The sequence below is a fragment of the Ornithorhynchus anatinus genome, chromosome 18 (assembly GCF_004115215.2).
Source record: "Ornithorhynchus anatinus isolate Pmale09 chromosome 18, mOrnAna1.pri.v4, whole genome shotgun sequence".
NCBI lineage: Eukaryota > Metazoa > Chordata > Mammalia > Monotremata > Ornithorhynchidae > Ornithorhynchus > Ornithorhynchus anatinus.
Genome location: NC_041745.1, coordinates 3604886 through 3628531, shown reverse-complemented (window position 1 = coordinate 3628531; position 23646 = coordinate 3604886). Strand labels below are relative to the sequence as shown.

Genomic DNA, 23646 nt, shown 5'->3' with positions numbered 1-23646 from the left:
CTGCACATAGTATGCACTCAATACAAGATTGGCTTCAACAGGAGCATGAGACACAATTCAGGGGGCAGACACCCAGGTGGGTGTTGGAAACCAAGTGGAGCGGGGGGCTTTGCAGAGACCCAGGTCGAGTTAACTGGTGCAGGAGGGGGCCTCAATGCCTCCAAAAGGATAATAGTAATGTTGGCATTTAAGTGCTTACTATGTGCAAAGCACTGTTCTAAGCGCTGGGAGATACAAGGTGATCAGCCCGGGGTGCGGGGGGATGGTCACTCCACAGTCCAGCTGCAAAGATGCATCTCAACCCGGCTGGAAGGATGCTGCATGGCTCAGGCATTAGGATGCCCCTCTGCCCAGCCCGGGGGTTGCCCCCCCCAACTATTTGGATGCCCCTCAACTGTCTGGATGTCTCTCAGCCCGGCTGTTAGGATGGCATTATGCCCAGGCAGGGGGTTGCCCCTTAACTACGAAGATGCCCCACGGCCCAGCTGGAAGGATGCCCCTCTGCCCAGCTCGGGGGTCACCCCGGGAGGGCGAGGAGGGGTCGCAGCCCAGCCAAACCGGCCCCCGGTGCCTGCTGACCTTTGGCGCCTCTCCCGAGCCGGGCCGGTCCGGTCCTGCGGGGCCTCCACCAGCAGGTGACGTCCTCGCCCTCGACGCCCGGCGGGACTACAACCCCCACAATGCAGCGCGCCGGCGGAGGGGGAGGGTCCTCGGAGCGGGGCCGTCCCGGGAGCCGCCGGACCCGGGGCGGGGGGGGGGGGAACCTCGAATTCAGCGCCCGCGTCCAGCGGCCGCCGCCGGGAGGGGCGGGAGGAGAGGGAGGGGGTGGCGGAGGGGGATGGGGGAGGAGCGGGGAGCCGGCGGAGGGGAAGGAGGGGGTCGGGGCAGGCGCGCGGGGGGCAGCCCGGGCGGGGGGAAGGCCCCCGGGCGAGCCCCGCCCCCTCCGTCTCGCTGCCGGCCGGGCTGTCAATCAAGGCGAGGGGCTGCAGCGGCCTGCAGGCTGAGCTCCGGCCTGGCGGCCCCCCCGGGCCCCCCGCGACCCCCACCCCGACCCCCCACCACCCCCCGACGGCTCCAGCACAAGCCCTCCACCACCGGCCGGGCCCAGGGAGCCCCTCGTCGCCCGGGGGGCCATGTCCGCCCCGTGCCCCCCCTCCCCGCCGCCCGGGCTGGGCGCCCCCGGGGGCGTCTAGCACGCCCCCTCCCCGACCACCGGCCGAGCGGCCATGGACAGGAGGGAGGAGGCGCCCGCGCAGGGCGCTGCACACCTGGACTTCACCGTGGAGAACGTGGAGAAGGTGAGAGGGCAGGGGGGTAGGTGGGCACCCTTGCCGGTCCTTTCATTCATTCAATAGTATTCATCGAGCGCTTACTATGTGCACAGCGCTGAGCGCTCGGAATGGACCATTCGGCCCCGGAGGCGATCATTCAGTAGTATTCATTGAGCGCTTAACAAATACCAACGTTATTATTACTAGTAGTGAGTACTACTAGTAGTTCCTATTAGTAGTTAGTAACTACTGGTAATAGTAATGTTGGTATTTGTGAAGCGCTACTGTTAACCACTAATAGTTGCGCTTAACAAATACCAACGTTATTATTACTAGTAGTGAGTACTACTAGTAATTACGATTAGTAGTTAGTAACTACTGGTAATAGTAATGTTGGTATTTGTGAAGCGCTACTGTTAACTACTAATAGTTGCGCTTAACAAATACCAACGTTATTATTACTAGTAGTGAGTACTACTAGTAATTACGATTAGTAGTTAGTAACTACTGGTAATAGTAATGTTGGTATTTGTGAAGCGCTACTGTTAACCACTAATAGTTGCGCTTAACAAATACCAACGTTATTATTACTAGTAGTTAGTACTACTAGTAATTACGATTAGTAGTTAGTAACTACTGGTAATAGTAATGTTGGTATTTGTGAAGCGCTACTGTTAACTACTAATAGTTGCGCTTAACAAATACCAACGTTATTACTAGTAGTTAGTACTACTAGTAATTACTATTAGTTAGTAACTACTAGTAATAGTAATGTTGGTATTTGTGAAGCGCTACTGTTAACTATTAATAGTTGCGCTTAACAAATACCAACGTTATTACTAGTAGTTAGTACTACTAGTAATTACTATTAGTAGTTAGTAACTACTAGTAATAATGATGTTGGTATTTGTTAAGCGCGACTATTAGTAGTTAGTAACTACTAGTAATAATAACATTGGTATTTGTTAAGCGCTTACTATGTGCAGAGCACTGTTCTAAGCGCTGGGGGAGATGCGGGGTCATCAGGTCGTCCCACGTGAGGCCCCCAGTTAATCCCCATTTTACAGATGAGGGAACTGAGGCCCAGAGAAGTGAAGTGACTCGCCCACAGTCACACAGCTGACAGGTGGCAGAGCCGGGAGTCGAACCCATGACCTCTGAATCCGAAGCCCGGGCTCTTTCCGTTGAGCCGCGCTGCTTCTCAACTAGGTGCAGGGCACTGTGTTAAGCGCTTGGAATGGACAATTTGGCAACAGATAGAGACGATCCCCTTACTATGTGCAGAGCACTGGACTAAGCGCCTGGAATGGACAAATCGGTCATAATGTCGGTATTGGTTAAGCGCTGACCTTGTGCAGAGCCCTTTTCTAAGCGCTGGGGGAGATACGGGGTCATCGGGTTGTCCCCCGTGAGGCTCCCGGTCTTCATCCCCATTTTGCAGATGAGGCAACTGAGGCCCAGAGAAGTGACCTGCCCACAGTCACAAGCGGCAGAGCTGGGATTCGAACCCATGACTTCTGACTCCCGAGCCCCGGCTCTTTCCGCTGAGCCACGCTGCTTCTCAGCTAGGTGCAGGGCACTGTGCTGAGCGCTTGGAATGGACAATTCGGCAACAGATGGAGACCATCCCTGCCCATTGACGGGCTCACGGTCTAATCGGGGGAGACGGATGGACAAAAACGAGACAACTTAGTCACGATAAATAGAATCGAGGGGATGGACACCTCATTAACAAAATAGATAGGGGAATAAAAAGTATATATAGAAGGGCACAGTGCTGAGGGGAGGGGAAAGGAGAGGGCTAGGAGCAGAGGGAAAAGGGGGTTCTTCCCCCCAGGAACAGATTAGAGGGACGGAGGCCCCGGGACGGCCCTGCCACCACCTGGAAGCCCGAGTGGCCACCGGTCACTCGAAGGCCCCGGGGACCGGGGTCTTTCCGAAAGGCTCTCAGGCCCCGCCACCCTTAATAAACATTCCCTGACCTTCCCCGATTCGACTGTGAGCCCGTCACTGGGCAGGGATGGTCTCTGTCCGTTGCCAAATTGTCCCTTCCAAGCGCTTAGTCCAGTGCTCTGCACAGAGTAAGCGCTCAATGCTATTGAACGAATAAATGAACCTTAAGAGAAGCAGCGTGGCTCAGTGGGAGGAGAGTCAGAGGCCGTGGGTTCATTCATTCATTCAATAGTATTTATTGAGCGCTTACTCTGTGCAGAGCACTGGACTAAGCGCTTGGAATGGACAATTCGGCAACAGAGACAAACCCTGACCAGTGACGGGCTCGCAGTCTAATGGGTTCTAATCCCGGTTCCGCCGTCTGCCAGCTGTGTGACTTTGGGCGAGTCCCTTGACTTCTCTGGGCCTCGGTGACCTCATCTGGACAACCTGATCACCTTGTATTCCCCCCCTCAGCGCTTAGAACAGTGTTTTGCACATAGTAAGCGCTTAACAAATAACACCATTATTAAGAGCGGGATGGGGATTGTAGCAGCGTCAAAGCAGGGCACTCGACCCCGGGCCCGGCCTGGGGCAAAGAGCGGCAGGCCGGTTTTGGACCCCTGGGTTTGGGGGGCTGGTGGGGTGTAAAGTACCCCCGGGGGTATGGCTGGCTGGTAGCAGGTGCCTAGACAATCTCGTCTGATGCCCCTGGACCCTCTCGGCAGGTCCTCGTGGGGGTCCGGCGCCTAAATCTGAGCCCCCCCTCCACTGGTGGCTCCACAGCAGCAGTTTAGGCAGAGCCTTGCTGAGCGTGACCCCTTCGACGGGACAGAGAAGAGGGGCTTCTGCCCTCTTCTCTCCAACCTCCTCTGCCTCTGGTCACTTGGGTCAGGGGGATCTGCCTTCCCCCTCCGCCCCCGTCACGGAGTTCTGGATGCCTCTTGGTTACAGAGCAGCCCCAGGGGGGTCTCCGGGCTCCCCGGGGCAGCCAGGGTGGCTCTGATGGACAACTTATCCTCTCCCCGCCCCTCAACTTGGTGCCCGTGAGCTGACAGTCCTCTGGTTCTTTACAATTGTGATCGCAGGCTCAGGCTGCCTCGGAGGCCAACTCGTAAATCAGGGAAACTGAGACTCCGGTCTCAAGAGGAGGAGCAGGGAAACTGGCCGAAAATGAAGTTGAAAGATTTAAACGCGCCGTAAGTTTAAGACGGGCTAAGTAACTAAGGGTAACTAGACCCATTGGAGAGAGGGCCACGGCGACCTGGCATCAAGCGCTTAGAACAGTGCGTTGGACCCAGTGGAGGTTCAATAAATGCCGTTGCTGCTACTCTGATAAAGAGCCGGGGTCCCACCGATCCGAACGCCGTGGCCTCTGCTGCACTCTTCCTCAGGCTCCTCCCTCAGGTCCCAGCCCCAAATTATCATCATGGTATTTGCCAAGCACTTACTTTGTGCCGAGCACCCATCTAAGCAGCGGGGCAGACGAGTTAATCGGGTTGGACACGGTTCCTGGCCTACTTGGGTCTAAGTAGAAGGGAGAACAGGCATTGATGAATCCCCATTTTACAGCGGAGGAAACCGAGGCGCAGACTTATCCGAGGTCTCACAATAGGAGGAGGAGGAGGCGGAGCCCTGACGACCCCCCCAGAAAGAGGGGGCAGGGAGCATGGGGGCCTGTGTTGAGCAAAGAGGGTTAGGAGAGGGGTTGAATACGTCATTGCTCCTTGGGGTCCTGGTGACGCTGAGGCAGGCTGGCCGGCTCCGGGCAGGCTTCCTGGGGCTCTGCCCTAGGGAAATGGCAGGAGGGGAACTAGGATGAGTCCCTGCAGCTGCACCCTGGGAGAGGATTGTTCCTCCTGCTAGAGGGTGCGGGCAGGACTGACTTGGGCTGGGATCCGACTGGGCCCTTCCCAGCCGGGAACGGTAGGACTCGGGCCTCAGCGTGCCCACCGTGCCAAGCTGGCTGGCATTTCTGGAGTCTGAGGGAGAGCACCGAGCCCATCACCCCCTGGGTCAACCGGGTGACCCCCCCCCGACTGGACACCATAGCCCCGAAAAAGCACTTCCTCCAACTCTCAAGGGGAGCTACGGGCTTAGGGTTCCTAGGGCCTTAGTAATAGTTCTGGATTTTGTTACGCGCTTACTCTGTGTCAAGCACTATTCTAAGCACTGGGCAGATACAAGCTAATCAGGTTGGACAGAGTCCCTGTCCCATATGGAGCTCACAGTGGTAATCCCCATTTTACAGATGAGGGAACTGAGGCACCGAGAAGGTAAGCCTGAAGTCACACAGTAGACACGTGGCGGAGCTGGGGTTAGAACCCAGGTCCTTCTGACTCCCAGGCCGTGCTCTACGCACTAGGCCGTGCTGCTTCTATTCTATTATTATATCGTTACTACAGACAAGTGCCGTGGGGCTGGGGAGGGCAGCTGTGGGGCAAGAAACTTTACCTGGGGAGATGTACTGCTGCCTGTCTCGCCCCTTTACACCCTGTTCCCATTTTCTCTGCCCCTTCAGCATCCCGGCTGAGGCTTAGCTCCCCGGTCCCGGCTCTCACCCCCGGCCTTGCCGCAGCTCTGCTCCCTGGCTCAGCCCAGCTCTGCAGCTGGCTCAGCCTACCCGGCTTCCCCGGGCTCAGCTTCTCAGCTTGGCCCTAGAGCCTCCTCCCCTCTGCCCCCGCCGTCCCCTTCTCCGTGTCCGGTGGCCAGACTGGCCTGGGGAGGCCTGAGAGAGAAGGGCCGGGGTGATACAGGAAGCCAGATTGCCATTTCTGCCTCCCTCCTCTTCCTCGCAGGTCTTCCCTTTCTCTCAAGATGGCAGGATCCCGACAGGGGTGAAGGCGCCAGGGTCAGTTCCCCTGGCCTTGGATCGAAGCTGAAATGGTTTCCCACGAACGCGGCCCTCCGGTCGCCATAACCTGGGGGTGGTGAGGCCTGGACGGGGGAGGCAACGGGGGAGATGTGAGGCCAGCCTGTGTGGGGTCGGAGGGAGAGGGGGACCGAGGACTGAGGGAGAGAAGAAGGATATGCTCACACATCCGGCCTTTCCCGAGTCCCACCGGGATTGGGGAATTGGGGGATCTGGACGAAGGGAGAATAGAGGACCGGGCCTGGGGCCGTCCGGGCTAGAGCTCGGTTGGTTCGCCCGAGGACGTGAGGACTGACCCTCGGGGCCGAACCGTGGCTGGGGAGGATGGGTTCTAGGGCAGCAGCCCCCTCCCCCCCCCCGGGTCCCAATTCACCCCCAACTGTGCAGGGCAGGGGTTCTCGGCTCCTCCCCGGCCCCTCAGGAGGCAGAAGCCCGCCTTGCTATGGGGACTGTGGCCCGGTAGCTCTGCCCTCCCGGTTTGCCACATGTGGGGCTGCCAGGGAGATGAGCTGCTATTTTCTCACTGGGCAAAGGCCGGGAGGAGCCCAGGCCTCGGGGGACCCAGTGGCAGTTGAGAGTTCTGTGTGACAACAACTGCCTCCCGAGGGCCGGGGCCGGGTATCGACCACGGGGCACTCTGGCACCTCCCCTTCCCAGGACAGCGAAGCCCGACCTTGACCATAACCCCAGCTTCTCCCGGGGCCTCCTCAGAGCCGCCATTCTCTCTGAGGGGCTGTCGCCCCTGGGGTTGCTGCTTCCGCTGCCCTTCAGTCTGGAGAGGTCTCTGCCCTGGCACTGTCCGGCCCGGTGGGGCACGGTGCCCTCAGACTCAGGTTACGAGGCCCGCCGGAGGCGGGTGCCAGTGTCCAGTGTCAAAATAGTCCCATCGTGAGGAACGGCGAGGGTCGGGCGGCCGAGGGGGGCTGCCTGGGAGGGGGGTGTGGGTGAGGGGCTGCTGCGGGACCTGATGGGAAGGGTTGGGAGGAGGAGGAGACCCTTAAAGCGGGGAGGCTGGGGGGCACCCTCTGGGTTCAGGCAGGGCAGAGGCCTCAGACCATTCCATCAACCTCGCCCCCACCTGCTCCCTCTCTCCCTGGCCACTCGATAGCCACTGGCCACTCCCTGGCCTCTCCTTCCCCACGTTCACGTCAGCCTCCTCGTTGGGCACCTTGGAAGTTGTTGTAATAATAATGAGGGGAAGCGGTGTGACCTCCCGGAAAGAGGCCAGGCCCGGAGGTCAGAGGCCCTGAGTTCTAATCCCCGCTCTTCCTGCTGTGCGATCTTGGGCAAGTCACCGGGAAACATCTCCGTCCCTCCGTTCCCTCATCTGCAAAATGGGGGATTCAGTATCTGTTCTCCCTCCTACTTCGTGAGCCCCAAGTGGGGTCTGATGACCCTGTATATAACCCAGCGCCTAGCGCAGTGCTTGGCGTATGGTAAGCACTTAAATATAATTAACTTCGTTTGTGAGTCTCATATGGGGCAGAGATTGCGTCCGACCTGGCTACCTCAGCAGTTAGTACTCGGTACATAGTAAATGCTTAACAAATACTGTAAAAATAATCATAAAAATAATGCTGTTAAGCGCTTACCTCTGTGCCAACCAAGCTTTGGAGGAGATGCAAAATAATCCGATCAGATCCAGCCCTTGTGCCATATGGGGCTTACAGTCTAAGAGAGAGGGAAAGCGGGCACTTGATCCCCATGTTACGGGTGAGGAAACTGAGGCCCAGAGAGGCAAAGCGACCTGCCCGTCGTCGCCCCGGCGGGCCAGCGACAGAGCTGCCCTCCGGGGCTGCTCATTCCGGCCTAGACCAGTCCTGACGATTTTCAGTTGGCCAAGGGTCCGCCTCCAGGAGTCCTGGGCCTAGGGGAGGGGACAGGCCTGTAGCCAAGAGGTGGTACTTGTCGGACCCCAGCTGTTCCCACCCCTCCCCTGCCCCGGGGAACCTCCGTCTTCTTTTCTTCCCTCTCTCACCCCCACCCCCATCTCCCCTCACAACGTGGCCCTCCGATCGGGAAGGAGAGGGAGTGGAGGGGTACCCCGGCGCCAGAAGGATGGTGGTCCTTGCGCCCTCCTCAGGGGTGAACATCCTGGCCCTGGAGAGAGGGTAGCCCACCCTCTCGTCCTCGGGGTGAACCCCTAACCTGTGGCAGCACTGAGGTGCGGGTCGGCATTGGCGGCCGGGCGGGCTGCCCGCCGGTTGACCGGCGCCCTCCCCTCTCCCGCCAGGCGCTGCACCAGCTGTACTACGACCCCAACATCGAGAACAAGAACCTGGCCCAGAAGTGGCTGATGCAGGCCCAGGTCTCCCCGCAGGCCTGGCACTTCAGCTGGCAGCTGCTGCAGCCCGACAAGGTGCCCGAGATCCAGTACTTTGGGGCCAGCGCCCTGCACATCAAGATCTCGCGCTACTGGAATGACATCCCCCCCGACCAGTACGAGAGCCTCAAGTCCCAGCTCTTCGGCCAGATCACCCGCTTCGCCAGCGGCTCCAAGATCGTGCTGACCCGGCTCTGCGTGGCGCTGGCCTCGCTGGCGCTCAGCATGATGCCCGACAGCTGGCCCTGCGCCGTGGCGGACATGGTGCGCCTCTTTCAGGCGGAGGACTCCCCCGTGGACGGACGGGGCCGCTGCCTGGCCCTCCTGGAGCTGCTGACCGTGCTGCCCGAGGAGTTCCAGACCAGCCGGCTGCCCCAGTACCGCAAGGGCCAGGTGCGGGCCGTGCTGGCCCAGGAGTGCGGCGCAGTCTTCCCGCTCCTGGAGCAGCTCCTGCAGCAGCCCGACTCCCCCGGCTTCATCAAGCAGAAGGTGCTCAAGTGCTTCTCCAGCTGGGTGCAGCTGGAGGTGCCCCTGCTGGACTGTGAGAGCCTCATCCAGGCGGCCTTCTCCGCCCTGCGGGACCCCGAGCTCTTCGACAGCAGCGTGGAGGCCATCGTCAACGCCATCTCCCAGCCGGACGCCCAGCGGTGAGCCCCACCACCCCCGTCCCCGCCCGCCGGGACCGCCGCCGCCCAGGACGGGGAGTCCGCCCTGACCCCGGCGGGCTCTCCCAAGCGGCCGGCGCGCGGTGGGGAGGGAGACCGATCTAGACGGTCGTGGGGAGGGCCGAGCGCTTCCCCGGGGCCGAGCCCTGGTCACCGGCTCGGGCGCGATCCCTGACCACCCGCGGTCTGAATAGGAGGGAGAACGGGCGTTGACTCTCTGTCGTACCGCCGAAGAAACCGAGGCCCAGAGAAGTGAGGCGACTTGCCCAGGGTCGCCCAGCAGACAGGCGGCAGAGCCGCCATTAGAACCCAGGTCCTCTTGACTCCCGGGCCCAGGTTCTTTCCACCAGACCGTCCCGGTGGATGGATGGATCGATCGGTGGTACTTATTGAGCACTTACCGTGCGCAGAGCACCCTACTGTGCTCTCGGGAGGGGACAGTAGAGCAGAGTTGGTAGACAGGTTCCCTGCCCACCGTGGGATGGATGGATGCCTTGAGATATGCTTGGCAGGAAGCCAAGGAGAGAAAGTCTTCACCCCACATCCTCTCCTTCCCCGACTCTGCCTCTTTCAGGCAATCGGTAGTATTTATTGAGCTCTTGCTGTATGCAGCCCCTGAACTTAGGAGGTAAAAGACACGGTCCCTGCCCTCAGGGACGGTCCAGTCCAGCGGGGGAGACACACCAAATGACGTACAGATTGCGGCGGGGGAAAGAGCACGGGAAGGTGGATCAGGTGACGGATAAGTGGTGAAATGGGCACCCTGCCCCACCCCGCTCTGGCGGCTGGTCTCAAGACCGGGGGTGGGGGTCTGTTGGTTGACCGGGTGGGGGGCACTTGACGGAGCTGTGGCCTCACCTGGTCCCAGCCCAGCTCCGGGACCACTGTCCCGCCCCTAGGGCCCTGCCCTCCCCAAGCGCGCGATGCCCGGCGGTGCCAGACGGAGCGGCCCCGAGGCCTCTTGGGCAGCTGCAGAGCCAGACCCTGGACGGGCAAGAAGAGAGGAGAGGCCCGGGAACTTCAGCTCGGAGGGGCCGGGTGGCAGGGGAGGGGACTCCTCTGGGAAGCGGCAAGGAGGAGGATCCGGTCCCGGCCCCCGACGGAGTGCCGGGGGGCCGGGCCGCGTTGAGAGGACAGAGGGCCCGATCTGGCTTCGCAGGGTGAGGATGGGGCAGGCCCCGCACCCACCGCCCGGGGCCTTGCTCGGGGTTGGCGGTGCCGCTTGGCCTTGCCAGAGAATTGATGCCGCTTTTCTCCAAACGAGGGAGCGCGCACTACTTCCCGGGCTGTGATTGGCCGCGGCTCCCCTCGGTTGCTTAGTAACTCTCCCCATTTCCTCAGCTCCTGGCTCTCGGCTCTAATTGCAGGTCTGGGCTGAGCTCTGTGTGAGAGGCGGCCCAGGAGTCCCCCCGCTGCCCGAGGGGCTGGGTCCTGCCACTTCCCTGCGCTCTTCCTCCTCACTTCATCCCCTCCTCCTTCTCCCCCGCCCCCCACTTTCCCTTTCCCCGGCCCCCCCGCGGACGTCGGCCCCGTGGGATCCCTGGAAACGCAGCCCGGAACTTGGTCTCGGCCCTCCTGAGCCGCCCCCAACTTCCCAGCGCCTTCCTTCACGGTCGGCTCCCGTGAGTCGGATTAGCCCCGGGCTCTTGAGCGGAGGCTGACCCGCCGCCTCCCCCGGTGGGCCCCGCCCCCGGTCCTGCTTCCCGGTGGGGAATTCAGGCCCTGCTGTGCCGGGTGGGAAAGCGGGATGGCACGGCCCCGAGGCCGGTTGCTTCCGGCCACGCTGGCCCCGACGGGGCAGAGACCTGAGCCCCACTGTGCCCGCCTCGTATCCGACCCGGCTTCCCCTCCGTCCGGAGGGAGATGGGGACCGTCGAGCCCCTCTGGTGACCTCTGACCTCCGCTTCGTTCATCTCCCCGGCCATCTCCGCCTTAAAGCCCCCAGCCCGATCGGCAGTTTTCTCTGCCTGGGCGGTGCCCTCCTCGACGGGGTGCCCTCGGGGAGGCCGCCCCCCTCGTCTCAGAGTGCGCCTGTGCCACGCCGCCCTCCCCATCCTCTCTGTGCCCCGTGCTTCGTTCCCTCCGCCCCCCCCCCCCCCACCCCACCCCAGCACAGCTGCTGCAGCCTGTCCTCGGGCCTCCTGGCTCTTCCCACTCTAACCTAGGGATGATGAGCCTTTGAAGTTTATTTTTAATCCTGGCAAAGCTCACCAGTGGGGAAGTGAGTGGCAAGACCCAGACGCACCCCGGGGAAACAGTGTGGGGGTGGAGGGAGAGGGAGGAAAGCGAGCATTCTTTTGCCTCCCCTCTTCCCCCCAACCCTCCCAGCCTCGTCACTGCTCATCACTGCCGCCCCCCTCTCTCCTCTGTCGGGGGACTCCTCTGGGAAGCCGCCTTGGACTCTCCAGAGCCCCGGGGAGATTCGTGGGAGCAGAGGAGAGGCCCGAGCTGAAGGGTCCCCCCTGCTTCCTGGCGGGCAAGTGAGCAAGGGACACCCTGGGGCGTGGAGCCCCGGGAAGCCCGGCCTGAGGCAGGAGAGTAACAGTTCCAGAATCCGCTGCTGTGGGGGCCGCGGGAGAGGGGCAACCCAGCCCGGGCCCTGCCCGGCCAGCTCCCTTCTGTAGGGGATGAGGAGGAGCAGCAGAGGGACACAGGTATCCACGAAGGACCGGGGCCCTTAGAAGTGGCCTCCAAGGGCCAGGGGAAGGGCGGATGACGCCCGGCCCTTTGCCTGGGTCCCTCCCCCCGGCCACATGCCCGATGGGCCGGCTCCTGGTCCGAGCCTGAAAGCCCCATTGTCCGCCGGAGCCGAGGGTGTCGGCGCCATCGGGGAGACGGTGCGGCCGTCCCCACCGCCGTCGCCGAAGGGAACCCGCCGCAGGCGGCGCCCGGTCCCCCCGCGCCCGGCCCGGCGGCGGAGGGGGCCGGGGACGAGGCTCCCTGCAGCGACCTGCCCCTTCCGGCGGTCTCGACGGTCTCCACCCGAGCTGTTGTTTGGAAGGAGGGAAGCGAGGGGGCTGGGATGTCTTCAGACTGGCATTTCCCTCCCCGCCCCCCGCCAACCCTGAGCATCCTCGCAGTGACAGCCCAGACCCCCGCTGCCGGCACCAGGGTCCCCCAGGACTCCCCTCCCCTCCTCTCCCGGATGCCGGTTGCCATGGTGACAGGCACCCTCACCGACGGTGGTCGGGGCACAGGCAGACGGCTGGGCATTCCCTAAGACACAGAATCATCGGGGGGTTGGGGCTGCCCTCCCTCCCCCCGCCGGGCTCTGCACGGGAGGCTGCTTCCCCCCACTCGTGGGCAGTGCCTGGCTCCAGTGGGCAGCGAGGGCTCCAGACTCCTCCCTTCCCTTCCTGTGTGCCAAGCTCTGTTCTAAGCACTGGGGTGGATACAAGGTAATCAGGTTGGACACGGTCCCTGTCCCACACGGGGCTCCCGGTCTTAACTCCCATTTTACAGATGAGGTAACTGAGGCCCAGTGAAGTGACAAGTGGTGGATCCTTTTGACTCCCGAGCCCGTGCTGTATCCGTTAGGCCACGCTGCTTCTCATCGTACCCTCCCCACCCTGAGGAGCCTTGAGCTGCCATCTCTTTCCCGGGGTCATTCCCTGGACCCCCACCCCACCCTTAATTTCCCCAGCCCCGAAGGGGCAGACGGAATACACCCCTCACCTGATACATCCAAAGCCCAGTATGCCCCCAAGACTGGGTTCCAAGGGTCCCTCCGAGGCAGCCTCAGCCTCAGATATAAATAAATAAATATAAATAGAATAAATATTAATATAAATAAATGACAGATGTGGACATAAGTGCTGCGGGGCTGGGGGCGGGGGACGAATGAAGGGAGCAAGTCGGGGCGAGGCAGAAGTGGGTGGAAGAAGAGGAAAGGAGCCCAGGCCCCTCTTCAGCCAGGCCGCGTCTGCGGCAGGAGGCCAGAGAGGAAAGGGCCCGGGTCGAGGCGGACGGGGTGTCCGGGCCCGGCTCCGAGACCCAACGGGCCGTGTTTTTGCCCCCACCCCCAAGGTACGTGAACACCCTGCTCAAGCTGATCTCCCCGGTGCTGGGGCTGCAGGAGCAGCTGCGGCAGGCGGTGCAGAGCGGGGACATGGAGACTTCCCACGGGATCTGCCGCATCGCCGTGGCCCTGGGGGAGAACCACTCCAGGTGAGGAGGGCCGGAGAGGGCCAACGGTCTAGGCTTCGGGGAGGCACCCCTCGGTGTGGGGTCTTGAGGGGCGGTGGGGGGGGGGTGTCTCTCTGGCCCGCTTCTCGCCCCTCAAGCGCCGGTGCCGCCTGGGGTTGGGGGGTAGGGCGAGAGCCCCGCTTCTTCCCAGCGTTCTCCCTCGGCCCCCTCCTCCCCGCTCCCAACTAGGGCCCTGCTGGATCAGGTTGAGCACTGGCAGAGCTTCCTGGCGCTGGTCAACATGATCATGTTCTGCACGGGCATCCCTGGGCACTATCCCGTCAACGAGACCACCAGTTCCCTGACCCTGACCTTCTGGTACACGCTGCAGGTCAGCGGGGGCTTCCCCCTCTGGGGGAGGGGGTGCGAGTCTTGGCCCCTGCCGGGGACCCAGTCTCAGCCCTGTGGGCGGGACGCCCCACCCCGCGCGCTGGGCTTGGAGGAGCCCGGCTTCTCCCCCGGCTCTGGGCTGGGGGCGGGCGGGGGGCTGCCGGAGGGAGGTGAGGGGGGCCGGGGAGCCAAGCCAGACTGACCGACGGTCGCTGTCCCCGCGTGGCCCCAGGATGACATCCTGTCGTTTGAGGCGGAGAAGCAGGCCGTGTACCAGCAGGTGTACCGGCCCGTCTACTTCCAGCTGGTGGACGTGCTGCTGCACAAGGCTCAGTTTCCCTCCGACGAGGAGTACGGCTTCTGGTCCTCGGACGAGAAGGAGCAGTTCCGCATCTACAGGTGTGTGCGAGTGTGTCTTGGTGTGTGTGTGTTCTGGCAGGAAGGGGGGGGATCCCAAATCCCTTGGGTCCCATTTTATTCTCTTGATTCCCACCCGGCTATGGATTTTGCCCGATCCCATCATCTGGCCCCAGTGGTACAGGATCCCGCTGAGAAAGCGCCAGCGGGGCGGGAACCCCTTGCCCTCCCATCCCCCGGCTCCTCCCCCGTCCCCTTCGCCCCCAAGCCGGGGACTACCGAGGCGGGAGGCCCGGGGGGCGGCCGGGGCCGTGACCGGGGTCGTCTCCAGGGTGGACATCTCGGACACGCTCATGTACGTCTACGAGATGCTGGGCGCCGAGCTGCTGAGCAACCTGTACGACAAGCTGGGCCGCCTGCTCACCAACACCGAACAGCCCTCCTCCTGGCAGGTAATGACGATGATAGCAATAATAATAATTGTGGTCTTTCTTAAGGGCGTACTCTGTGCCAGGCATTGTTCCAAGCGCCGGGGTGGACACAAGCTAATTAGGTGGGACGCAGTCCATGTCCCACGTGGGCCTCACAGTCTCAGTGACCATTTTAAAGCTGAGGGAACCGAAGCCCAGTGAAGTGACTCGCCCAAAGTCACACCGCCCACGAGTAGCAGAGTCGGGATTAGGACCCGGGTCCTTCTGACTGCCGGGCCCGTGCTCTATCCGTTAGGTCACACTGCTTCTTGCCTGGTCCTCGATGATGAGCATTCGCCCCGTCACCTTCCGTTTTCTTCCCGTTTTCCCGGGCTCGGGGGTCGCAACCCTTTCCAGCTTTCCACCCCCTCTCATCCCCCCTCCTGACCAGCCTTGACACCTCCCCCCCCTCCCCGCCAGCACACAGAAGCACTGCTCTACGGGTTCCAGTCCATCGCCGAGACCATCGACGTCAACTACTCCGACGTGGTCCCGGGCCTCATCGGGCTCATCCCCCGCATCAGCATCAGCAACGTGCAGCTGGCCGACACCGTCATGTTCACGATCGGTGAGGCCTGCGCTGCTGGATTCCCCCCCGGCGGGGGGCCGGGGGAGAGGGAAGGGCCGGCGGGAGCCACGGACACCACCCCCGCCCCCCGGAGTCTCGGGGAGCAAGCCGAGGCGGCTCCTCCGGAGCTCACTGTCGCTCTCCTGCCACCGCCAGGGGCCCTGTCCGAGTGGCTGGCCGACCACCCGGTCATGATCAACAGCGTCCTGCCCCTGGTCCTCCACGCCCTGGGGAACCCGGAGCTCTCCATCTCCTCCGTGTCCACCCTCAAGAAGATCTGCCGCGAGTGCAAGTATGACCTGCCCCCCTACGCCGCCAACATCGTCGCCGTCTCCCAGGTACCCGCGGGGACCCCCGCGGAGCCCGAAGGCGGGGCCGAGCCGGTCTCCCCGGGCTGCGGGGAGGGGAGAGCTCGGAGCTGGCCCGGGAGGAGGGGGTCCGGGCGGGGTAGAGATGGGCTGCCCAGAGGATGGGGCAGCGGGTGCCCTTCCTCCGCTCCTCTCACTGAAGCGGCTGCATTCGTTTCCTCTCCAGGATGTGCTGATGAAGCAGATCCACAAGGTAAATCCCGGCCTGTGGGCTCCCGGGTTCTCTTGGATCGTCCTCCTCCCCGCCCTTGGCTCCCCCTCACCCAGCCCCTTCTCTCCTGGGACCCCCAGCTGACAGCAGAGGCCCAGGGATGGGAGTCGTGCAGCGGAGGCAGTGGAACGTGAGGGGTGGAGGTCACCAGCCACAGAATGAGCAGAATCCACCCCGTCCACCCCTTCCCCCCCCCCCCCCCGCGCTCGTCATGCCCCTTCTCCCCGACTGCCCCCTGCTCTCCTGCTCTGAGCGGGTGAGGGGTGCAGGGGTCCTGGTGGCCGCGGGAGCCCTGACCCTCGCTTCTCCCCCCCACAGACGAGCCAGTGCATGTGGCTGATGCAGGCCCTGGGCTTCCTGCTGTCGGCCCTGCAGGTGGAGGAGATCTTGAAGAACCTGCACTCGCTCATCACGCCCTACATCCAGCAGCTGGAGAAACTGGCCGAGGAGACGGTGAGGGCCCGGGGCGGGGGCTTCTTGGGGGCTCCGGCGGGCCGGGCTCTCCTCCGGGGGACTCGGCCCGAGCCCCCAATCTCTCTCCCCTCCACAGCCCAACCCCTCCAACAAGCTGGCCATCATCCACATCCTGGGGCTGCTGTCCAACCTCTTCACCACGTTGGACGTCAGCCACCACGAGGATGAGCACGAGGGCCCCGAGCTCAGGAAGCTGCCCGTGCCTCAGGGACCCAACCCGGTACGTGCCGCTCCGCCCCGCCGGGCGGTCACCCCGGGGATGGCGAGGCCCCGCGGTCCCCAGAGGGCCCCACCTCCTCCCCCCGCTGCACGTTCCCTCGGGGCTGGTCCGCCGGGGGCCTGTCGGGGGGTGGGGGGCAGGGTGGGATTCTGGGAGGAAGGGGCGGGGACGGCATCGGCGGGGCCTCGCCGGCCCCCGTGTAACCCAGGCGCCCCGTCTCCCGGGCACCTCCCTCCCCCGATCTCTAATGTAGTGCCAGGAGGAGCAGCCGAGCTCCCGGTGGGGTGGGGGCTGCCGGGCTCACCGAGGGTCTCCCCAGGTGGTGGTGGTGCTGCAGCAAGTCTTCCAACTCATCCAGAAAGTGCTGAGCAAATGGCTCAACGATGCCCAGGTGGTGGAGGTAACAACCCCCTCTCCTCGGCCGGGCACGGGGCGGTGGCCTGAACTGGGGAAGACGGGAGGGCCTGAGGAAGGGGGAGGTAGAGGGTGCCGACGCCCTCCCCAGCCCCGCTCAGCGTCCCGTGCCCTCCGTGCCCCCAGTCGGTGTGCGCCATCTTCGAGAAGTCCGTGAAGACGCTGCTAGACGATTTTGCCCCCATGGTCCCGCAGCTTTGTGAGATGCTGGGTCAGATGTACAGCACCATCCCCCAGGCCTCCGCCCTCGACCTCACCCGCCAGGTACGGGCCTCGGGCCTCTGGAGCCCAGCCCGCTCCCCAGCGCCCAGCCCTCTCCGGTCGGCCCAGCCTCCCGTCCCTGGGAGGGTTCCCCGGATGGAGGAAGTCGCGGGGAGGGGCCGACCCGGGCTGGGGTCGGGGGAGCGGCGGGAACCTTTGGTGCCGGGCTCCAGGGGACGCTCCCTGTCTGTTCCAGCTAGTGCACATCTTTGCCCATGAGCCCGCCCACTTCCCGCCCATCAAGGCCCTCTTCCTGCTCGTCACCTCTGTCACGCTCACCCTCTTCCAGCAAGGTAGGTCCCGGCCGGGGCCTCTGCCGTGACCCCCGCCCCGCCTTCTCCCCCGGGCCGGGGTCGGGGAGCCGGAACCCCACGGCCCGCTCCCCCGGCGGCCTCCCGGCCGGGGGCTCCGAGCGTCGGGACGCAGCAGGGAGACCCCGTGCCTGAGCCGGGGAGGGATCGGAGTCGGAGCTGACGGGGCGGGCGTTAGCGCGGCGCTGCCCGGCTGGCCCGGCCCCGGCTCCCTCCCGGCCGGGGCCGAGATCCACCCTCAGGTTTAGCGGCCCAGGGGAGGTGCGTGACCTCCCTCACCAAGCGGACGGACCCCGAGGTGCGGGCGGGCACGGGGCGGGCTTCCGTCTCCTCGCCTCGGTGGTCCTCCGGCCTCCTCCCGGCTCGCTGGGTGTCGGCGGTGCAAAAGGCCGGCGTTGGGAGGATTTCTCGGATCTCGACACCCGCTCTCCTCCCTCCCTCCTCACCCTCCTCCCCTCCGCCGGCCCCAGCGGAATGCCTTCATCTAAAGGTGCGCCGACCCAGAAGCGAACGGACACAGGCTTCTTATTTAGGAATTCCCGATTCCACTTTTCCCGTCACCGGTCCCGACCTGAGGTTTCTCTGCCTCTGGTCCGAGAACCCGAGGAGTGGATGATGGCAGAGCCCCGGGCCTTCCGTCTCCATCCGGCCCATCCCTCTCCCGCCTCGGGTCTCTCTCTACCAGGCGTCACCTCTCTCCGGCCAGCTCCGGACCGTCTAAATCTCTCTCTGGGACGGGCCGGCCGGCACCCCTCGGCCCGCCTCCCCTCGGCCAGCCGGTTACGATCGTTCCGGCGGTGGCGGTGCGAAACCAGCTAAACCGGCCCTTCCCCTGTTCTGCAAGGAGCAGAGCGGCTCCCCCCGTTCTTGCGGGGTAAACGGTGCCCGTCCCGAGCGAGGAGGGGACGGATGTGTGCGGTAGAACCTCCCCCAGCCGCCCCCTGCCTCGACGGTGGCGGCGGAGACCCTGGCTTCTGCCCTGCCTCCGCTCCGCCCCTCCGGCCTGTGCCCGGGCCGGTGATCGATGGTTTGATTGGTTTCCCCGATCGCTCTCTTGCCTTATCCCCAAGCTCAGCCCCGAGCCGTTCTTTCGGTCCGACTGCCGGAGGCGCCTCCGAAAGGGGCCGTTTCCTGGACGCTCCCCCGAAAGGCCCCACCCTACTCTGGGATGACCGGCCTCTCGGACCTGTGTGGCTTAACCCCTTCATTCTGTGGCACCGCCCCCTTCTTGGGGGCTCTGCTGGCCTGACGGACCCCGCTGCCTGTCCCTCTCCCTCCCCAGCTCTCCGGGGCGGCGTAGGGAACGAGTTCTGCGCAGGCGGCTTCTCTGATCTCTAATGGAGACCCGTACCTCCCAACGGCCGCCCGGGCCGCGCCTGCCCGGAGGCCGGGATGTTCCCGGGGCGAGGGGTTTTCTGCCCGAAGCTCCGAGACCCCCGGCTCGGTCCCCACTGGCCGGGATGTGACAGAGAGCATCCCTGAGCCCGGGGGCCTGGCCACCCCTGACTCTCCCAGCCGCCCAGGCCGACCCGGGGCGCACGACGACCCCGCCGCACGTCCGATGTGTTCTTGCCAGCGGGGAGGGGGACCGGACTCGGAAGGAAGGAAGGACGTGCTTGTGTGTGTGTGTACGTCAGGAGACAGCTACTCTCTGAGAGGAATCAAGGGAAGGGATGCCACCGGAAGCCGTTCCTTCCCTCAGCCCCCCCGGGACGCGGGTGGCAGGGGTCAGACCCCTCTGAGGCGACGGAACGGTGTGCCGGGGCGACATCGCTCCGACGGTGGGGAGGGGCACAGCTGGGCCTTCCCCAAGACGCCCGACCCGTTCACCGGTATGTCCTCGGACCCAGCAGCGGGCGAAGAAGCCCGGTCGGTCCCTGCCCCCCGCCTCCCGGGCCGGGGACCCCCGAGGTGATCCCGGAGCCTCCCGGAGCCGGGGCAGAGAGGGAGGGGGGCTCGGGGGCCAGGCCTGTCGTTCACTTTGCCGTTTCTTTCTGTTTGGGGTTCTCCCAGTTCATGGTTTTTGTACGTTTTGTTTCTTTACCTTGCTTCCTGCTGCTCATGTCCCTCGCTCCTCTCCCCCCTCGCCTGTCTCACTGTAGGCTATCTCAGTCCCACATAACTATATGAGGTTGAGTTGCTGTTTGTATGATTTTTTCTTAAGTTCCATCTTTATTATATTTTAGGGTCCAGGGATCATCCTGATATTGTTGATTCATTTATGCAACTCCTGGCACAGGTGTGTTTTAGTTTCTTATTCATTCACGTTCTGTTCTCTCTCTTTCTCTTTCTCTTCTGTTGGAATTCAATTTAAACCTATTTTTAGCTTTCTGTTGACAACTTTTTTTCCGTTGAGTTGAATAGAGTTTCTCCATCTGTTTCCGTGGAAGTTGACAACCCGACATTCTCTTTTAGCCACCTGGGCCTGCTCCTCTTGGGCCGTGGAGCGGCCTGGCCCCCCGCCCCAGTCCGGGGCGGCCTGGGTTGGGACGTGGGGGCGTCGGGGAGGGCGAGCCCTGAAGCGAAAGGCGGATGGGAGCGGGAGTAGGGTGGGGAAGGCGGGCCGGTCCCCAGGAAGCCCAGGGGAGCGATGTGTCCGAGCCTCTTCCCGGCGGTGGTTCGGGCTGCTTGCGCTGGGTCGGGTGGCTTGGCTCTGGCCCCTGCCTGGGGGGCTCCGGCGGGGGAAGCCGCGCGCGGGGAAGCGGGGGCGGACCCACTTAGGGGTCTCCCCTGGGGGAGGGGCGGGATTTTGTCATCCTGCTATTTGCTAAGGGCTTACTATGTGCCAAGCACTGCACCCGGCACCGGGGAAGATACGAGAGCGTCAAGTGGGACGCAGCCTCTGCCCCTCAAGGGGCTCACGGTCTAGGGAGGAAGGAAGGCGGGTATCAGATTCCCGTTTTACGGATGAGAAAGCCGAGACCCAGAGAAGTCATCCAACTCGCCCGAGGCCGTGCAGCGGCCACGGGGCGGCGCTGGGATTAGAACCCAGGTCCTCTGGCTCCCGGGCCCGGGCCCTCTCCACGAGGCCCCGCTTCTTGGAGGTCTGTGGGAGGGGCAGTGCTGCTCTCTTCCTGAGGGTGCATCCACTTCGGGGCAAGCAGAGCCCTGTCAGAGCCCGTGGATTTCCTGGCCCCTGGGGCGGGGCTAAGGGCTGGAGCCAGGCCCCCGGGGCCTCACCAGTCGCGAGTGGAAAACGGGCCCCGTGCTGGTATGGCAGCTGGAGCGAGCGGGGGCAGGCGGTCGTCTGGGGAGCCTGGCCGGACGAGGGGGCCGTCGGGGCAGCCGGATGGGCTTCTGGGGTCCTTGCCGCCTGGGGGTGCCTCCTCGATCCCCCCAGGGATCGTTTCCGGGGCGGGCAGGATTCTCTTCCCGCCCCAGACTCCCCAGAGCCCCGAGGGCAGGGGCTCCGGGGCCTCCGTGGGGCCAGGCCGGGGACCCCGTGGAAAGCCTCCGGCCACGGAGAGGGCGAAGGCGTTCCTCTTCCCCTCCCTTCCCTTCACCCACCGCTCCCCGGGGCCCAGCTTCACTAGGAGCCAGAGCCGGGAGGCCCTTTCGGCCCAGCCCCGTGGACTGACCACCCACCGCAGCTTTACCGGGCCGGTCCCCGCCGGGGAGGCCGGAGCCGCGGACGGGGGCCCTCCCCTCGAGCTGTGTGAAAGCCGACGTGCGGACGCCGCGCTCGCCCCTCCGGCTTCGGCCACCGGGCCTCGCACCTCCCGCTCTCCGGTCCTTCCCGAGCGGGCCGGGGAGGAGCGAGCCCGCCGACCGGCGGCCGAGCGGTCATCGGCCGCCCGGTGGCGGCCTGTGCTGGCCGAGCTGCTGGAGCGGGGCCGGGGGTGGGGGTCGGCGGGCGCTGCCGGCCCCGGTGCCGAAGGGGGAAGGAGCCCGGCCCCCGGCCCGCCCAGGTCCGGGGGTCCGGCGGAGAGGGCGGCCGGCGGGGTCGTCTCTCCGACTCAGACGTCCAGCCCGGGAGCAGGTGGCCCCGTGGACGGCTGAAGCCACGGCGGATCCCGGCCGGAGTCTCCGAAGGGAGGTGCGGTCCGGCCGACGGGGAGGGCGGGGGGTCGCCTGGGGGTCTTGGGCCGCAGGGTCGGGGTCACGGAAGGACTTAGTCTTCTTAGAAGGATTCCACCGCCTCGGTCCCACCACCTCAACCCTCTCTCCTGCCCCTCTCCGGGCGCGGGGGCCTGCGAGTAGTCGCCACCCCTCCCTCCCCCCACGCTGCGCTCTTCTCCCCACCGACGTCCCCCGTGGACCGGCCCTCCTCCCCCAGCGGCCTTAAGCGCCGGAGTCCGAGCCGCCCTGCGCCGTCCCCTGGCGGGGAGACGGGTTTTCGGAGGCCCGTGTGGGTGGGCCGGATCGCGGCAGCCGCCGATGGCTCGGGCACGGCCACAACCCGGAGGGGGCAGGTGAGTGGGGAGTGCGGGGCAGGGGCCGGCGGGGCCCGGCGGGCCGGGCTCACCGGGCCCTTGTTCCCGCAGGCCCTGAAGAGGAAGCCAGACCTGTTCCTGTGCGAGAGCCTGGACGTCAAGGCGGTGTTTCAGTGCGGTGAGTGAAGGGCCCGGGGGACCGGGGCGAGCGTCGAGGGGGGCGGATAGGCCCGTTGGACTGATTCGCCCGATTCTGCGCCACAGGGGTGCTGGCCCTCAAGTTCCCTGAGGCTCCCACCGTCAAAGCCTCCTGCGGCTTCTTTGTGAGTATATCTGCTCCTCCACCGTGGGCCCGGCCACGTGCTAAACGCTAGTGGGGGCTGGCGGGGGCTTTACAGGAGGACGGCGAACGCCCACCGTGGCTGGCGATCCTCAGGTGGGCCCCGGGCCAGGGTCCGGGGAGCAGCTTCTCCCCCGGCCCCAGCGTCCCTCAGGTTTGTTCCCTCCTCGCCGGAGGGAGGCGGCCTTCCTGCCGGAGGAAGGTCGCGGGCCCTTCAGGCCGACGACGCTGGGCTCATCCCAACCCCGGCCGGGTCCCGAGCCCCCCCTCCCTTCCCTAGGCGGTGCCCCCAGCCCTAGTCGGCGGCCCCGAGGGGAGGGGACCCGCCTCCCACCTCTCAGTACCCCCGGTAAGGGCGGGGCGCGGGCCCGGCCCGGGACCGAGCGGGGTCCGCGTCCCGTCCCGTGCAGACGGAGCTGCTGCCGCGCTGCGGAGAAATCCCGCCCGTCGGGCAGGTGGTGCAGGAGGAGGGCAAGGTGCTGCTGCAGGCCGTGCTGGAGGTGAGGGACCTTGGGCCGGGAGCGTGCCGCCCCCCCCCCCCCCCGCCCCTCCCACCCGGTGGCACCGAGCGGCCCCCCTCCTCCCTCCCCTTGCTTCCCCTCTCCCAGGCCATTGGAGGCCAGGCCTCCCGCAGCCTCATGGACTCGTTCGCGGACGTGCTCTTCGCCCTGAACAAGCACTGCTTCAGCTGCCTCAGCGTCTGGATCAAGGAGGCCCTGCAGCCCCCCGGCTTCCCCTCGCCGCGCCTCAGCCCCGAGCAGAAGGACACCTTCAGCCAGCAGATCCTCAGGTGGGCCGGGGTGGGGGTGCCGGGCGGCCCGCCGGGCGGCCCGCCGGGCCCGCGGGTGAGGGCCGGGGTGCCAGCAGCTCCTCCCCTGTCTCAGCAGAGAGCGCGTGAACAAGCGGCGGGTGAAGGAGATGGTGAAGGAGTTCACGTTACTGTGCCGCGGGCTGCATGGCACCGATTACACGGCTGACTACTGAGGGCCCGATCCCACGCCCACCTCGCGCACCTCTCCGGACCCTCAGCGCCCGCCCTCTGCCCTTCCGCCCCCACCCCGTCTTCCCGCCGCCCCGTGGGCCCCCTTTCCTCCCCGCCCGTCTCCTCCGTGCATGCGCTTCTCCTCTCCGGCCACGAGCCCCATGGACTCAGCCAGCCACCCTGGCCTCCGGGCGCAGTGAGGAACGGCAGGGCGAAGGGAGGGGAGAGGGAGGGAGTGGGTGGGTGGGTGGGTGGGTGGGGGCTGGCCCTTAATTACACGGGGGCTGTTTGAGACCGGCAGTGTACCGTGTGTGTTCTTCAGGATGGCCGGGGTAGGGCGGGCCGCCGGCCTGGGGCAGGAGAGGGGATCGATGCCAGCTCTGGAGGACGGGGGGAGGAGAGATGGGACCCGAGGGGTGCCCGTGAAGAGAGGGGTGGTGGTTCCCCGGCCCCGGGGTGGGTGGGAATCGGCGGGCCGCGACTCCCTCGGTCCCCCTGACCGAGCCACCCTTCCCCCGGAGGCCTGGGCTCCGCAAAGCCAGGAGAACCGGCTAGGAGCCAGAGTTTATCCTTCTCGGGGTTCACCGGCTGAGGGGTCTGTTGGCGCCGAGGAAGCGGAGGTGGCGGGGAGGCCCTGGCCCGCGGCTGCCTAGAAAAGTTGGGGGTCCTGGGGCATGGAGCTGTTCCCCAGCTCACGATCCTGCTCCTCCGAGGTTTTA

At 64.8% G+C, this 23646-nt stretch overlaps 1 protein-coding gene across 5 annotated transcripts; it reads left to right on the top strand.

The window, feature by feature from the left end:
- Nucleotides 1-1073: 1073 nt before the first annotated feature.
- Nucleotides 1074-23164, top strand: IPO13 (importin 13). Of its 5 annotated transcripts, none has more exons than XM_029046529.2 (20): nucleotides 1074-1298; nucleotides 8309-9045; nucleotides 13090-13230; nucleotides 13438-13579; nucleotides 13811-13977; nucleotides 14267-14387; nucleotides 14826-14973; nucleotides 15130-15311; nucleotides 15508-15534; nucleotides 15871-16005; nucleotides 16103-16246; nucleotides 16500-16646; nucleotides 16787-16924; nucleotides 17118-17214; nucleotides 19419-19471; nucleotides 21717-21783; nucleotides 21870-21928; nucleotides 22356-22445; nucleotides 22554-22735; nucleotides 22830-23164. In XM_029046529.2, exons 1-20 carry the CDS (start codon nucleotides 1227-1229, stop codon nucleotides 22927-22929), a joined length of 2949 nt encoding a protein of 982 aa, XP_028902362.1. In that variant the 5' UTR covers nucleotides 1074-1226; the 3' UTR covers nucleotides 22930-23164. The 5 variants fall into 5 exon arrangements, with proteins under 5 accessions (XP_028902362.1, XP_028902366.1, XP_028902363.1 ...); XM_029046530.2 differs by having other exon boundaries at nucleotides 1075-1298; nucleotides 22833-23164; XM_029046532.2 differs by having other exon boundaries at nucleotides 1076-1298; nucleotides 16566-16646; nucleotides 22833-23164.
- The last annotated feature ends 482 nt before the right edge of the window (nucleotides 23165-23646 follow it).